This window comes from Oncorhynchus kisutch, linkage group LG9 (genome assembly GCF_002021735.2).
Source record: "Oncorhynchus kisutch isolate 150728-3 linkage group LG9, Okis_V2, whole genome shotgun sequence".
NCBI classification, from domain to species: domain Eukaryota; kingdom Metazoa; phylum Chordata; class Actinopteri; order Salmoniformes; family Salmonidae; genus Oncorhynchus; species Oncorhynchus kisutch.
Window position 1 is genome coordinate 25549739 of NC_034182.2, and position 16001 is coordinate 25565739.

A 16001-nucleotide genomic window follows, 5' to 3' on the forward strand; every position below is an offset into this window, starting at 1 on the left:
AGCCCTGTCCCCCCTGTATATAGCCCTGTCCCCCCTGTATATAGCCCTGTCCCCCCTGTATATAGCCCCGCTATTGTTATTTTACTGCTGCTTTTTAAATATTTGTAATTCTTATCTAATAGTTTTTTAAAAAGGAATTTGTCTTAAAATTGCATTGTTGGCTAAGGGCTTGTAAGTAAGCATTTCACTGTAAGGTGTAATACCTGTTGTATTCGGAGCATGTCACAAATACAATTTGATTTGATGAAGAGACAGAAAGACGTTCAGACAGATAGATACAGAGAGACAGACAGAGACAGAATGATATACTGCATCAAAGAGTGGGAGACAGCATACCCGGTAGACAGGGAGATGACTGACAGATTGAGAGAAGTCTAAGAAACACTTTGAGTTGGCAATGGGGATGGTAGTTAGTTACTTTTTGTATCCAGACACCAGCTCCAGGTAGTTGGTAGGAGTGACATAGTTGTGTCTCTTCAGCTCCAGCTTCATCCTCTGGGAGAACTGGGCCACAGACTGGTGCATGGTCACAAAGATACTGGCCACTTTGGTCTGGATCTAGAGGAACACATCCACCCAAAGATATAACGTTATTACAACATTATTACAACGTTATACAACATTACTGGGCAACAGACTGGTGCATGGTCACAAAGATACTGGACACCTTTGTCTAGATCTACAATAAATCCCCAACATGTCATTACAACATTATTAAAAATGTATTACAAGAGAATATAACACTATTGAAACATACAACATTACAAGAGCCAAGAGTTTCTCCTGGTCATGCGGCCAGGAAAACACTCCTGCCGTAAACATTCCTACGACATTCCTACAACATTACATACCCTTGTGGAAACAGAGCAACAGAGCAAAGCAGTGTTGGGTAGGAGTGTGAAGGCGAAGGTGACGTGTGCGTGGCGGGTACAGCATAATAGATGAGACTACAATAACACAAGCTTTAATTCTTGAGGTTTTCACAACCCAGCTGCTCTTCATAAATGTATTTTAAAAGACTAGCTAGTAGCTACACAGGAAGGATGAGAGGGTGAATCACTCCATCACACAGCAGGCTAACCTTCTAACCAAGTTCACTTAGATAGAAGTGTACAGTGGGGAGAACAAGTATTTGATACACTGCCGATTTTGCAGGTTTTCCTACTTACAAAGCATGTAGAGGTCTGTCATTTTTATCATAGGTACACTTCAACTGTGAGAGACGGAATCTAAAACAAAAATCCGGGAAATCACATTGTATGATTTTTAAGTAATTAATTTGCATTTTATTGCATGACATAAGTATTTGATACATCAGAAAAGCAGAACATAATATTTGGTACGGAAACCTTTGTTTGCAATTACAGAGGTCATACGTTTCCTGTAGTTCTTGACCAGGTTTGCACACACTGCAGCAGGGATTTTGGCCCACTCTTCCATACAGACCTTCTCCAGATCCTTCAGGTTTCGGGGCTGTTGCTAGGCAATACGGACTTTCAGCTCCCTCCAAAGATTTTCTATTGGGTTCAGGTCTGGAGACTGGCTAGGCCACTCCAGGATCTTGAAATGCTTCTTACGGAGCATCTCCTTAGTTGCCCTGGCTGTGTGTTTCGGGTCGTTGTCATGCTGGAAGACCCAGCCACGACCCATCTTCAATGTTCTTACTGAGGGAAGGAGTTTGTTGGCCAAGATCTCGCGATACATCGCCCCATCCATCCTCCCCTCAATACGGTGCAGTCGTCCTGTCCCCTTTGCAGAAAAGCATCCCCAAAGAATGATGTTTCCACCTCCATGCTTCACGGTTGGGATGGTGTTCTTGGGGTTGTACCCATCCTTCTTCTTTCTCCAAACACGGTGAGTGGAGTTCTATATTTTTGTCTCATCAGACCACATGACCTTCTCCCATTCCTCCTCTGGATCATCCAGATGGTCATTGGCAAACTTCAGACGGTCCTGGACATGCGCTGGCTTGAGCAGGGGGACCTTGCATGCGCTGCAGGATTTTAATCCATGACGGCGTAGTGTGTTACTAATGGTTTTCTTTGAGACTGTGGTCCCAGCTCTCTTCAGGTCATTGACCAGGTCCTGCCGTGTAGTTCTGAGCTGATCCCTAACCTTCCTCATGATCATTGATGCCCCACGAGGTGAGATCTTACATGGAGCCCCTGACCGAGGGTGATTGACCGTCATCTTGAACTTCTTCCATTTTCTAATAATTGTGCCAACAGTTGTTGCCTTCTCACCAAGCTGCTTGCCTATTGTCCTGTAGCCCATCCCAGCCTTGTGCAGGTCTACAATTTTATCCCTGATGTCCTTACACAGCTCTCTGGTATTGGCCATTGTAGAGAGGTTGGAGTCTGTTTGATTGAGTGTGTGAACAGGTGTCTTTTATACAGGTAACGAGTTCAAACAGGTGCAGTTAATACAGGTAATGAGTGGAGAACAGGAGGGCTTCTTAAAGAAAAACTAACAGGTCTGAGAGAGACGGAATTCTTACTGTTTGGTAGGTGATCAAATTCTTGTCATGCAATTACATAAAAATCATACAATGTGATTTTCTGGATTTTTGTTTTAGAACTTCACAGTTGAAGTGTACCTATGATAAAAAATTACAGACCTCTACATGCTTTGTAAGTAGGAAAACCTGCAAAATCGGCAGTGTATCAAATACTTGTTCTCCCCACTGTATGTGTGTTATCTGTGTGTGTGTGCGTGCGTGCCAGCATGTGTGTGTGTGTGTCTCACCCCCTCCACGGTGCCCAGGGCCAGTCCATCCAGGTATCTCTCAGCCACCTCCAACAGGGCATCTCTGGGCCACTCTGAGAACCAGTCGATGGTGGCACAGTTCACCAGGGCTGGGTACTGACGGATATAGTTCCTTGAGGAACACATACAAGTTAATTAGATCCAAAGAGTCCATTGATTTCAATAAACGTTTCAATCTGTTGTGGGGTGTGCTCTGAGTCTAGTTGTGTCTAAATGGGTGCGTTACCCAGGTGGGTGCTAAACACTGCTGTGGAGGTGAATGACGTGAATGATGAAAATCACTTTGAGCTCTTGGAGAAATGCAACTTAAATCCACTCAACTTAACAGCTGCCATGACCCAAACACCATTGTCTGAGCCACTAGGTTTTGCTGGCTAATTGCTGTCATGCCATCACACAGCCAGTGTGACTGTGTTGACCTGGTAAGATCCCCTCTCACTCCCAGCCACAAATACTGGTCAGAGGTGGAGGAATGGAGAGATGGAGGAATGGAGGGCAGCCCTGGAGCCAACAGCCAAAGCATGGTGATTAGCTCTGGGTAATGGGCCCTGCCAGCCCAATTAGTGGTATTATGTGTGAACACTGCCCTGTCTCGTTAATGAGAGAGAGAAAGACTGGTGTGTGCGTATGTGTGTACGTGTGTGTGTGAGTGACCCAACCATCATGTCTGCTATCCATCCTGTCATTTCTAATCACAGAAATCCTCAGGTCTAAAACGCTGTGTCATCCTAAACACAATTCCTAATTTGTAAGACAAGGGATGGCGGGATGCACATTAGCCATTAACAAGCTGACAAGTGTTCATGTTTGGCTGTCTATGCTCTAATACTGAGAATCAGCTGTGCTGGAGTGTGGGGTTTACACACTCAGACAGAGAGAGCATGAGAAGGAAACAGATAATGAGAGAATGGTGGCAATGCTTAGGAAGAAACCTCTACTAGTCGCCCATTAGCACAGATGATGCCGCAGGAAAAGCTTTCATCTCTGTCTCAAACCCTTATTGTTGAATGTGTTCAGTGCTTTGTACTATGACTAATCACTTTGCTTGGTGCGATATAGCAGGCACTGTACATTCTTTAACTTCAAAAACTGTCCCGAGTGCAGACTTACCTGAAGGGGTCTCCCACAGGGCTCATGCAGAGCACGATGTGCAGGTTGTTCCTCACTCTCTCTATCAGGTAGTTGAACATGGAGTCTGGAGTCTCAATGATGTTGTCTTTCCTGGCCCAGTCCGACAGAGCACTGGACACCTGGACGAGGAGGTCAGGGTCAAAGGTTAATACACAACGAGACAAAACAACATAAGATCAAACACAGAAAACACAAACTAGCCTACCACACACATTCTGGATAGCACTATTACACTTTTATCTATTATTTTTGTGGTGACATTTCTACAAGAGATGTACTAAAATAGAGAGATAATATACAGTCGGTATCGTGGTGAAATTGAAGAGGAAACACTATGTAACTATTGCGACCTCGAAGAAACACAGAATGAAATTCATTTTATCCTCTATTGTACTTTCTACCGCGATATACGCTTTCTCGTATTCCAGGAAGCACACCAGATATACCCTGGCATTATGTGGCTGAGCGATGAAGAGACAGACCACCAGATATACCCTGGCATTATGTGGCTGAGTGATGAGGAGACAGACCACCAGATATACCCTGGCATTATGTGGCTGAGTGATGAAGAGACAGACCACCAGATATACCCTGGCATTATGTGGCTGAGTGATGAAGAGACAGACCACCAGATATACCCTGGCATTATGTGGCTGAGTGATGAAGAGACAGACCACCAGATATACCCTGGCATTATGTGGCTGAGTGATGAAGAGACAGACCACCAGATATACCCTGGCATTATGTGGCTGAGTGATGAAGAGACAGACCACCAGATATACCCTGGCATTATGTGGCTGAGCGATGAAGAGACAGACCACCAGATATACCCTGGCATTATGTGGCTGAGCGATGAAGAGACAGACCACCAGATATACCCTGGCATTATGTGGCTGAGCGATGAAGAGACAGACCACCAGATATACCCTGGCATAATGTGTCTGAGTGATGAAGAGACAGACCACCAGATATACCCTGGCATTATGTGGCTGAGTGATGAAGAGACAGACCACCAGATATACCCTGGCATTATGTGGCTGAGTGATGAAGAGACAGACCACCAGATATACCCTGGCATTATGTGGCTGAGTGATGAAGAGACAGACCACCAGATATACCCTGGCATTATGTGGCTGAGTGATGAGGAGACAGACCACCAGATATACCCTGGCATAATGTGTCTGAGTGATGAAGAGACAGACCACCAGATATACCCTGGCATTATGTGGCTGAGTGATGAGGAGACAGACCACCAGATATACCCTGGCATTATGTGGCTGAGCGATGAAGAGACAGACCACCAGATATACCCTGGCATAATGTGTCTGAGTGATGAAGAGACAGACCACCAGATATACCCTGGCATTATGTGGCTGAGTGATGAGGAGACAGACCACCAGATATACCCTGGCATAATGTGTCTGAGTGATGAAGAGACAGACCACCAGATATACCCTGGCATTATGTGGCTGAGTGATGAAGAGACAGACCACCAGATATACCCTGGCATTATGTGTCTGAGTGATGAAGAGACAGACCACCAGATATACCCTGGCATTATGTGGCTGAGTGATGAAGAGACAGACCACCAGATATACCCTGGCATTATGTGGCTGAGTGATAAGGAGACAGACCACCAGATATACCCTGGCATTATGTTGCTGAGTGATGAGGAGACAGACCACCAGATATACCCTGGCATTATGTGGCTGAGTGATAAAGAGACAGACCACCAGATATACCCTGGCATTATGTGGCTGAGTGATGAAGAGACAGACCACCAGATATACCCTGGCATTATGTGGCTGAGTGATGAGGAGACAGACCACCAGATATACCCTGGCATAATGTGTCTGAGTGATGAAGAGACAGACCACCAGATATACCCTGGCATTATGTGGCTGAGTGATGAGGAGACAGACCACCAGATATACCCTGGCATAATGTGTCTGAGTGATGAAGAGACAGACCACCAGATATACCCTGGCATTATGTGGCTGAGTGATGAAGAGACAGACCACCAGATATACCCTGGCATTATGTGTCTGAGTGATGAAGAGACAGACCACCAGATATACCCTGGCATTATGTGGCTGAGTGATGAAGAGACAGACCACCAGATATACCCTGGCATTATGTGGCTGAGTGATAAGGAGACAGACCACCAGATATACCCTGGCATTATGTTGCTGAGTGATGAGGAGACAGACCACCAGATATACCCTGGCATTATGTGGCTGAGTGATGAAGAGACAGACCACCAGATATACCCTGGCATTATGTGGCTGAGTGATGAAGAGACAGACCACCAGATATACCCTGGCATTATGTGGCTGAGTGATGAGGAGACAGACCACCAGATATACCCTGGCATAATGTGTCTGAGTGATGAAGAGACAGACCACCAGATATACCCTGGCATTATGTGTCTGAGTGATGAAGAGACAGACCACCAGATATACCCTGGCATAATGTGTCTGAGTGATGAAGAGACAGACCACCAGATATACCCTGGCATAATGTGTCTGAGTGATGAAGAGACAGACCACCAGATATACCCTGTCATTATGTGGCTGAGTGATGAAGAGACAGACCACCAGATATACCCTGGCATTATGTGGCTGAGTGATGAAGAGACAGACCACCAGATATACCCTGGCATTATGTGGCTGAGCGATGAAGAGACAGACCACCAGATATACCCTGGCATTATGTGGCTGAGTGATGAAGAGACAGACCACCAGATATACCCTGGCATTATGTGGCTGCGCGATGAGGAGAAACTGAAGTGGTATTTTGTCCATTGTGTATTTCCGTTTGTGGAATATTTAGATAAAGCCTGGAACAAAAGAAAAAGGGCTACCTATAATTAAATGATACAAATACTTAGCTTCTAAGTGGTAAATGGCACGTGTGTATATAGATTGTGTATAGTCTTGTCTCTCATATGAATATTCTCTTTGTGCCAGACTGGGCTCAAATGCCCTCTGTTTCATTTATCTGTAAGTTATTATTTTATTTAACCTTTATTTAACTAGGCAAGTCAGTTCAGAACACATTCTCATATTATGTATGTATGTTTGTATGTGTATATATGCAGTGTATATGCTTGTGTGTATGTATATATTTGTACTGCTCTAGGGATGTAATTATTGTTTGGATAACCTTATTTACAATAATGCAATGATTTTTATCTTACATTCTTTCACTCTTTATGCGATGCACACTGCAGCGAACACCGGAAGAAGAATTAACACTGAATTACCACAGTGAATTATTGTAATGTTTCTTTATGTGTCAATTAACCCCAAAAGGGATGGGTTGCCAAACGGCGACTGGACACAACAACAAAAAATCCTTTCTTCATTCATACAGTATGTATTATATATACTGAACAAAAATGTCAATGCAACATGTAAAGTGTTGGTCCCATGCTTCATGAGCTGAAATAAAGGATCCCAGACATTTTCCATATGCACAAAAAGCTTGCTTCTTTTTTTGTGCACAAATTGGTTTACATCATTTCTGCTTTGGCAAGATAATCCATTCACCAGACAGGTGTGGCATATTAAGAAGCTGATTAAGCGACATGATCATTACACAGGTGCACCTTGTGCTGGGGGACAATTAAAGGCCACTCTTAAATGTGCAGTTTTGTCACACAACACAATGCTACAGATGTCTCACGTTTTTAGGGAGCGTGCAATTGGCATGCCTACTGCAGGAATGTCCACCATAGCTTTTGCCAGAGAATTGAATGTTAATTTCTCTACCATAAGCCCCCTCCAACGTTGTTTTAGAGAATTTGGCAACCGGCCTCACAACTGTAGACCACTTTGCAACCACGCCAGCCCAGGACCTCCACATCCAGCTTCTTCACCTGCAGGATTGTCTGAGACCAGCCACCCGGAAAGCTGATGAAACTGTGGGTTTGCATAACCAAAGAATTTCTGCAACAACTGTCATAAACTGTCTCAGTGAAGCTCATCTGCGTGCTTGTCATCCTTACCAGGGTCTTAACCTGACTACAGTTCGGCACCGTAACCGACTTCAGCGGCCAAATGTTCACCTTCGATGGACAGTCGTGCGCTTTAGAGTGTGCTCTTCACGGATGAATCCTGGTTTCAACTGTACTGGGCAGATGGCAGACAGCGTGTATGGCGTTGTGTGGTTGAGCAGTTTGCTGATGTCAACTCTGTGAACAGAGTGCCCCATGGTGGCGGTGGGGTTATGGTATGGGCAGGCAAAAGCTACAGACAACGAACACAACTGCATTTTATCGACGGGGAATTTGAATGCACAGAGATACCTTGACGAGATCCTGAGGCCCATTGTCGTGCCGTTCATCTGCCGCCATCACCTCATGTTTCATGATAATGCATGGCCTCTTGTCGCAAGGATCTGTACACAATTCCTGGAAGCTGAAAATGTCATAGTTCTTCCATGGCCTGCATACTCACCAGACATGTCACCCATTGAGCATGTTTGGGGTGCCCTGGATCACCGTGTACAACAGTGTGTTTCAGTGTCAGGAACTGCAACGCTACTGGGTTTTTCCCGCTGAACAGTTTCCCATGTGCATCAAGAATGGTCCACCACCCAAAGCCAACTTGACACAAGTGTGGGAAGCATCGGAGTCAACATGGGCCAACATCCCTGTGGAATGCTTTCGACACCTTGTAGACTCCATGCTCCAACAAACTGAGGCTGTTCTGAGGGCAAAAGTGCGAGGTGGGGGGGGGGGGCAGCAACTCAATACTAGAAAGGTGTTCTTAATGTTTTGTACACTCAGTGCACTAGCACCTGTGTAAAGTCCCCCTTTCAAAATAACAGATGCAAACGTTGCATTGTATTAAACCCTGTTTAGTAATCGTACCTCTTCAAACTCGTCCTGTTTGTAGAGGTTGGGCACCTCTCCAGAGCTGAGGATGTTGTTGATGTCCTCCAGGAAAGATTGGTCTACTATCTGGGTGTCGTTGAACAGGAACACGGTGGGCTTGTTGTCCACACCCGTCAGACGATACAACTTCTTTATGTCTGGGAGGAGACATGCATGGGAGGAGAAGACTCAAGGATGTGTGTGTGTGCGTGTGCGTGCGTGTGTGTTGCCGGGTTGTGATCACGACAAAAGTATTTTGGTTAAGGTTCTAGGCCTAGAATCTGACTCAACAAAGTAGGACATTCCTGAACAATCAAAATAACTGCACTGGTTGAAAAGCAACTCAAATATAAACTAACAACAAACAAACAGAGGAAAATGGCATCTAATTAAAGTGTTTTGTTCAATTAGAGCAGAACGTAAGGCTATCAGTCTGACTCAATTCATATTAAACGCTCAGGGAGCGAGCAGCCCTGAGCAGTGTGCTGTAATTCACTGCAATTATGTTCTAAACCAGAGGTATTCAACAGGGGGTCCCGCAGATGTACTGCAGGGGGTCTGCGAAAAAAATTAAATAATAAGAATGTTGCTAGCAACAACAGAATAAATGACTTCTATTCATTTTAAATGTTGATTTGATATCCTTTCCATTATCATTAACCTGATGATAAGACAAGACATGAATTTCTTTGGGGGGGGGGGACTAACATGATGGGGGTCCCTGGGTTGCTGGTTTTCCTGGGATGGGGTCCCTGGACAATAAAAGGTTGAAGACCCCTTTTCTAAACAAATGCCTTGCTGTTGGCAGATCAACCAAATTTGACAAATTTCTCTTGCAGAACAGGTCCAAATATATACCTCTGTCTCATACCTCTGTAGTGCAGTTGACTAGAAAGTCTCCCTCTCATTGGTTCCATTGTGCTAGGGAAGCTCAATCGAGCTCAGATGAAGTATTTGAAATGATTTCAAAAAGTATTAAAACCCATGTGCTGGTACTAGGTCATGTTTAATGGTCTCTTACCCTCTCTGAACTCCTGCTTGCGGTACTGCTTGGTGACTTCCACCTGGAAGACCAGGTACTCACAGATGGAGGCGGCCATCTTGGAAAGACTCTGTCTGCCTGAGCCCCCGATGCCCACCAGCAGCATGTTCCCTCTGGGCTGGCTGATCACACGCACCACACGGGTTACTGAGGGAACACACACACACACACACACACACACACACACACATGTTGTTTGTATGCTCAGCAAAGCTAGACACCAACACCCATCCCTAACCTGACTCATTGGTAAGATATGAAAATGAAGATATTTTCTTGATGGGAAGTAAGAGCCAAAGTAATGAAAAGGTGAGACCAAACACCAGGGATGTGTGCTAACAGGATGTACTCCAGTGCTAGCCTCTCTACACTGGCTTCCTGTTAAGGCAAGGGATGATTTCATGGTTTTACTGCTAACCTAAAAAGCATTACATGGGCTTGCTCCTACCTATCTTTCCGATTTGGTCCTGCCGTACGTACCTACACGTACCCTACGGTCACAAGACGCAGGACTCCTTACTGTCCCTAGAATTTCTTGTGAGAGACGCAGACTCGGTCTCAACCTTTAAGTCTTTATTGAAGACTCATCTCTTCAGTAGGTCATATGATTGAGTATAGTCTGGTCCAGGAGTATGAAGGTGAACGGAAAGGCTCTGGAGCGACGAATCGCCCTTGCTGTCCTCTGCCTGGCCGGTTCCCTCTCTCCACTGGGATTCTCTGCCTCTAACCCTATTACAGGGGCTGAGTCACTGGCTTACTGGTGCTCTTCCATGCCGTCCCTAGGAGGGGTGCGTCACTTGAGTGGGTTGAGTCACTGATGTGATCTTCCTGTCTGTGTTGTCGCCCCCCTTGGGTTGTGCCGTGGCGGATATCTTTGTGGACTATACTCGGCCTTGTCTCAGGATGGTAAGTTGGTGGTTGAAGATATCCCTCTAGTGGTGTGTGGGCTGTGCTTTGGCAAAGTGGGTGGGGTTATATCCTGCCTGGTTGGCCCTGTCCGGGGGTGTCCTCGGATGGGGCCACAGTGTCTCCCGACCCCTCCTGTCTCAGCCTCCAGTATTTATGCTGCTGTAGTTTATGTGCTGGGGGCTTATGTGTCTTATCCGGTGTCCTGTGTGAATGTGTGTGTGTGTGTGTGTGTGAGGACCTGTGCCCTAGGACCATGTCTCAGGACTACCTGGCATGATGACTCCTTGCTGTCCCCAGTCCACCTGGCCGTGCTACTGCTCCAGTTTCAACTGTTCTGCCTGAGGCTATGGAACCCTGACCTGTTCACCGGACGTGCTACCTGTCCCAGACCTACTGTTTTCGACTCTCTAGAGACAGCAGGAGTGGTAGAGATACTCTGAATGATCGGCTATGAAAAGCCAACTGACATTTACTCCTGAGGTGCTGACCTGTTGCACCCTCTACAACAACTGTGATTATTATTATTTGACCCTGCTGGTCATCTATGAACATTTGAACATCTTGGCCATGTTCTGTTATAATCTCTACCCGGCACAGCCAGAAGAGGACTGGCCACCCTTCAGAGCCTGGTTCCTCTCTAGGTTTCTTCCTAGGTTCTGGCCTTTCTAGGGAGTTTTTCCTAGCCACCGTGCTTCTACACCTGCATTGCTTGCTGTTTGGGGTTTTAGGCTGAGTTTCTGTACAGCACTTTGATGTATCAGCTGATGTAAGAACGCAGTATTGTACGCAGTATTCTGACTATACTGGCTACACTGACTATGATTATCATCATAGACGATCGATCTGTCCTACTACTCACTGTGTTCTACGGCGTCCCTGAACAGCACCAGGGACATGGGTACCACTCCAGGGGTCAGGTTGTAGTCCTCCAGCTGAGACTCCATGAAACCCTTCAACGTCTTCAAGTCCACTAGATCCTCATACACACGATGCTCCTTCAGGAAGTCCCCTGAGAGAGAGAGAGACACACGCGCGCAAACACACACACATAGTTATATTGACATACAAGACGTCTGTGAACAACTCTCGGGAGACAGAGCTGTTGTAATCAATCAACCAACCAACCAGTCTACTAATTACAAACCACTCATCAATCAATACCTAAATCGATCCTTCATCCAGTCCGCTTGTCAATGTACACACACATCCATTCATCACTCAGACTAGTTAAAGAACAATCCATCCCATCCTCCCAGTCCCCTGTATGTGTGTGTGTCTGTGTGTGTGTGTGTGATACCGCGAGTGAGCGTTTGTTAGTACCGAATATGGGTGGTTGTTTGTTGGGGCAGATGCTGTGGTAGGTGAGTTCAAACAGAGAGCCTAGTTTCTCAGCCAGCAGCCCTACGAAGGCCTCTGTGTCACTCTGGTCCACCAGACGGTCTGAGAACACCCTGGGGATGGGGAGAGAGGAGACCGGAGGAGTCCGTGCTGCATGTCACCCCAGGCAGACAGAATGTACACAGTATATACTGTAGTGGTAGAGACTACTGTCTCCTTGGGTACAATGAATGCTTCTCTTATCCTATGTCTTATTACGATATAGTTAAGCTGCCCCGAGGGGGTGTGGTATACGGCCAATACACCGCGGCTAAGGGCTGTTCTTAGGCACGACACAACGCGGAGTGCCTGGATACAGCCCTTAGCCCTGGTATATTTGGCCATCTACCACAAACCTCTGAGGTGCCTTATTACTATTTTATAACTGGTTACCAAAGTAAGTAGAGCAGTAAAAATAACCGCCAATCAGCATTCAGGGCTGGATCCAGCCAGTGTATAACGAGGGATAGAGAGCAGTATACCTGAAGCACTCGTGTATCCACAGTCTGGTGATGCTCTGCTTGGTGTCGTGGAAGTCTCTGTGAGCTCGCAGTAAACCCTGGAACACCTAGACGAGGAGGAGACGACAGCTTATTGACACACAGAAACACAAGTCCATTGTTAATCTATGCCTAAACCCCAGACACTGAACACCAGGATTAAGAGAGATTGAGAGTCGACGCATTCAGTATGACTCGCGCGCGCGTGTGTGTGTATGTCATGGCGCGTGTGTGTGTGTAGCCCCTACCCTGGAGATGTCTCTGAGGTTGAAGAGGTAGTGTATCTTGGCGGGCGTGGGCAGGAAGCGGGCGACGGTAGAGTAGTAGAGCTCCAAGGTGGCCTGAGTCAGGACAGAACCTATAGGCTTCACCTCCTCCTCAAACTCCTGCAGCTTCTGGTTGATCATAGTACCATAGATACGCTTGATCTGAGACTCCTGGAGAGAGAGGAGAGGAGAGGGGAGGTGAGGGAGGGAGGGAGGGCTGAAAGAGGAGAGCGGGGGTGCAGGAGGAGAGGAAGGGAGAGCACAAGAGCTTCTGAGTGATCATAGTGACGTAGATGTGCTTGATCTGAGACTCTTGGAGAGGGGGAGAGGAGTGAAAGAGGAGTAAACATGTACACCTGACCGAGTTGAGAGAGAGAAAGTGTGAAAATTGATAAGAGAGGCAGGGGAGAGGATAGAGGAAGAGGATGGAGAGAGCAGGGGAGAGGATAGAGGAAGTGGATGGAGAGAGGATAGAGGATGGAGAGAGCAGGGGGAGAGGAAGAGGAAGAGGATGGAGAGAGCAGGGGAGAGGATAGAGGAAGAGGATGGAGAGAGCAGGGGGAGAGGAAGAGGATAGAGAGAGCAGGGGAGAGGATAGAGGAAGAGGATGGAGAGAGCAGGGGGAGAGGAGGAGGATAGAGAGAGCAGGGGAGAGGATAGAGGAAGAGGATAGAGGAAGAGGATGGAGAGAGCAGGGGAGAGGATAGAGGAAGAAGATTGAGAGAGCAGGGGAGAGGATAGAGGAAGAGGATGGAGAGAGCAGGGGAGAGGATAGAGGAAGAGGATGGAGAGAGCAGGGGAGAGGATAGAGGAAGAGGATGGAGAGAGCAGGGGGAGAGGAAGAGGATAGAGAGAGCAGGGGAGAGGATAGAGGAAGAGGATGGAGAGAGCAGGGGAGAGGATAGAGGAAGAGGATGGAGAGAGCAGGGGAGAGGATAGAGGAAGAGGATGGAGAGAGCAGGGGAGAGGATAGAGGAAGAGGATGGAGAGAGCAGGGGAGAGGATAAAGGAAGAGGATGGAGAGAGCAGGGGAGAGGATAAAGGAAGAGGATGGAGAGAGGCAGGGGAGAGGATAGAGGAAGAGGATGGAGAGAGCAGGGAGAGGATAGAGGAAGAGGATGGAGAGAGGCAGGGGGAGAGGAAGAGAATAGAGAGAGCAGGGGAGAGGATAGAGGAAGAGGATGGAGAGAGCAGGGGGAGAGGAAGAGGATAGAGAGAGCAGGGGATAGGATAGAGGAAGAGGATGGAGAGAGCAGGGGAGAGGATAAAGGAAGAGGATGGAGAGAGCAGGGGAGAGGATAGAGGAAGAGGATGGAGAGAGCAGGGAGAGGATAGAGGAAGAGGATGGAGAGAGCAGGGGGAGAGGAAGAGGATAGAGAGAGCAGGGGAGAGGATAGAGGAAGAGGATGGAGAGAGCAGGGGGAGAGGAAGAGGATAGAGAGAGCAGGGGAGAGGATAGAGGAAGAGGATAGAGGAAGAGGATGGAGAGAGCAGGGGAGAGGATAGAGGAAGAAGATGGAGAGAGCAGGGAGAGGATAGAGGAAGAGGATGGAGAGAGCAGGGGAGAGGATAGAGGAAGAGGATGGAGAGAGCAGGGGAGAGGATAGAGGAAGAGGATGGAGAGAGCAGGGGAGAGGATAGAGGAAGAGGATGGAGAGAGCAGGGGAGAGGATAGAGGAAGAGGATGGAGGAGAGCAGGGGGAGAGGAAGAGGATAGAGAGAGCAGGGGAGAGGATAGAGGAAGAGGATGGAGAGAGCAGGGGAGAGGATAAAGGAAGAGGATGGAGAGAGCAGGGGAGAGGATAGAGGAAGAGGATGGAGAGAGCAGGGGAGAGGATAGAGGAAGAGGATGGAGAGAGCAGGGGGAGAGGAAGAGGATAGAGAGAGCAGGGGAGAGGATAGAGGAAGAGGATGGAGAGAGCAGGGGGAGAGGAGGAGGATAGAGAGAGCAGGGGAGAGGATAGAGGAAGAGGATAGAGGAAGAGGATGGAGAGAGCAGGGGAGAGGATAGAGGAAGAAGATGGAGAGAGCAGGGGGAGAGGATAGAGGAAGAGGATGGAGAGAGCAGGGGAGAGGATAGGAGTGAAGAGGATGGAGAGAGCAGGGGAGAGGATAGAGGAAGAGGAGAGGATGGATGAGAGCAGGGGGAGAGGAAGAGGATAGAGAGAGCAGGGGAGAGGATAGAGGAAGAGGAGGAGAGAGCAGGGGAGCGGATAGAGGAAGAGGATGGAGAGAGCAGGGGAGAGGATAGAGGAAGAGGATGGAGAGAGCAGGGGAGAGAGATAGAGGAAGAGGATGGAGAGAAGCAGGGGGAGAGGAAGAGGATAGAGAGAGCAGGGGAGAGGATAGAGGAAGGAGATGGAGAGAGCAGGGGAGAGGATAGAGGAAGAGGATGGAGAGAGCAGGGGAGAGGATAAAGGAAGAGGATGGAGAGAGCAGGAGGGAGAGGATAGAGGAAGAGGATGAGAGAGCAGGGGAGAGGATAGAGGAAGAGGATGGAGAGAGCAGGGGAAGGAAAGAGTAAGAGAGAGCAGGGGAAGAGGATAGAGGAAGAGATGGAGAGAGCATTGGGAGAGGAGAGGATAGAGAGAGCAGGTGAGAGGATAGAGGAATATAAGGATAGGAAGAGGATGAGAGAGCAGGGGAAGAGATAGAGGAAGAAGATGGAGAGAGCAGGGAGAGGATAGAGGAAGAGGATTGAGAGAGCAGGGGAGAGGATAGAGGAAGGAGGGAGAGATGCAGGGGATGATATAGGAAGAGATGGAGAGAGCAGGGGAGAGGAAGAGGATGGAGAGCAGGGGAGAGGATAGAGGAAGAGGATGGAGAGAGCAGGGAGAGGATAGAGGAAGAGGATGGAGAGAGCATGGGGAGAGGATAATGAATAGGATGGAGAGAGCAGGGGAGAGGATAAAGGAAGAGGATGGAGAGAGCAGGGGAGAGGATATAGGAAGAGGATGGAGAGAGCAGGGAGAGGATAGAGGAAGATGAGAGAGCAGGGAGAGGATAAAGTAAAAGGATGGAGAGAGCAGGGAGAGGATAAAGGAAGGGATGGAGAGAGCAGGGGAGAGGATAGAGGAAGAGGATGGAGAGAGCAGGGGAGAGGATAGAGGAAGAGGATGGAGAGAGCAGGG

At 47.7% G+C, this 16001-nt stretch overlaps 1 protein-coding gene across 1 annotated transcript in view; it reads right to left on the reverse strand.

The window, feature by feature from the left end:
- dnah2 (dynein, axonemal, heavy chain 2) overlaps positions 1-16001 on the reverse strand; it is a 249711-nt gene that overhangs the window by 50089 nt on the left and 183621 nt on the right. The window contains 9 exon segments of the mRNA XM_031831350.1: positions 419-558; positions 2746-2878; positions 3877-4016; positions 8774-8934; positions 9798-9965; positions 11587-11736; positions 12048-12178; positions 12587-12672; positions 12853-13041. Coding sequence (XP_031687210.1) covers positions 419-558; positions 2746-2878; positions 3877-4016; positions 8774-8934; positions 9798-9965; positions 11587-11736; positions 12048-12178; positions 12587-12672; positions 12853-13041 — 1298 coding nt within the window.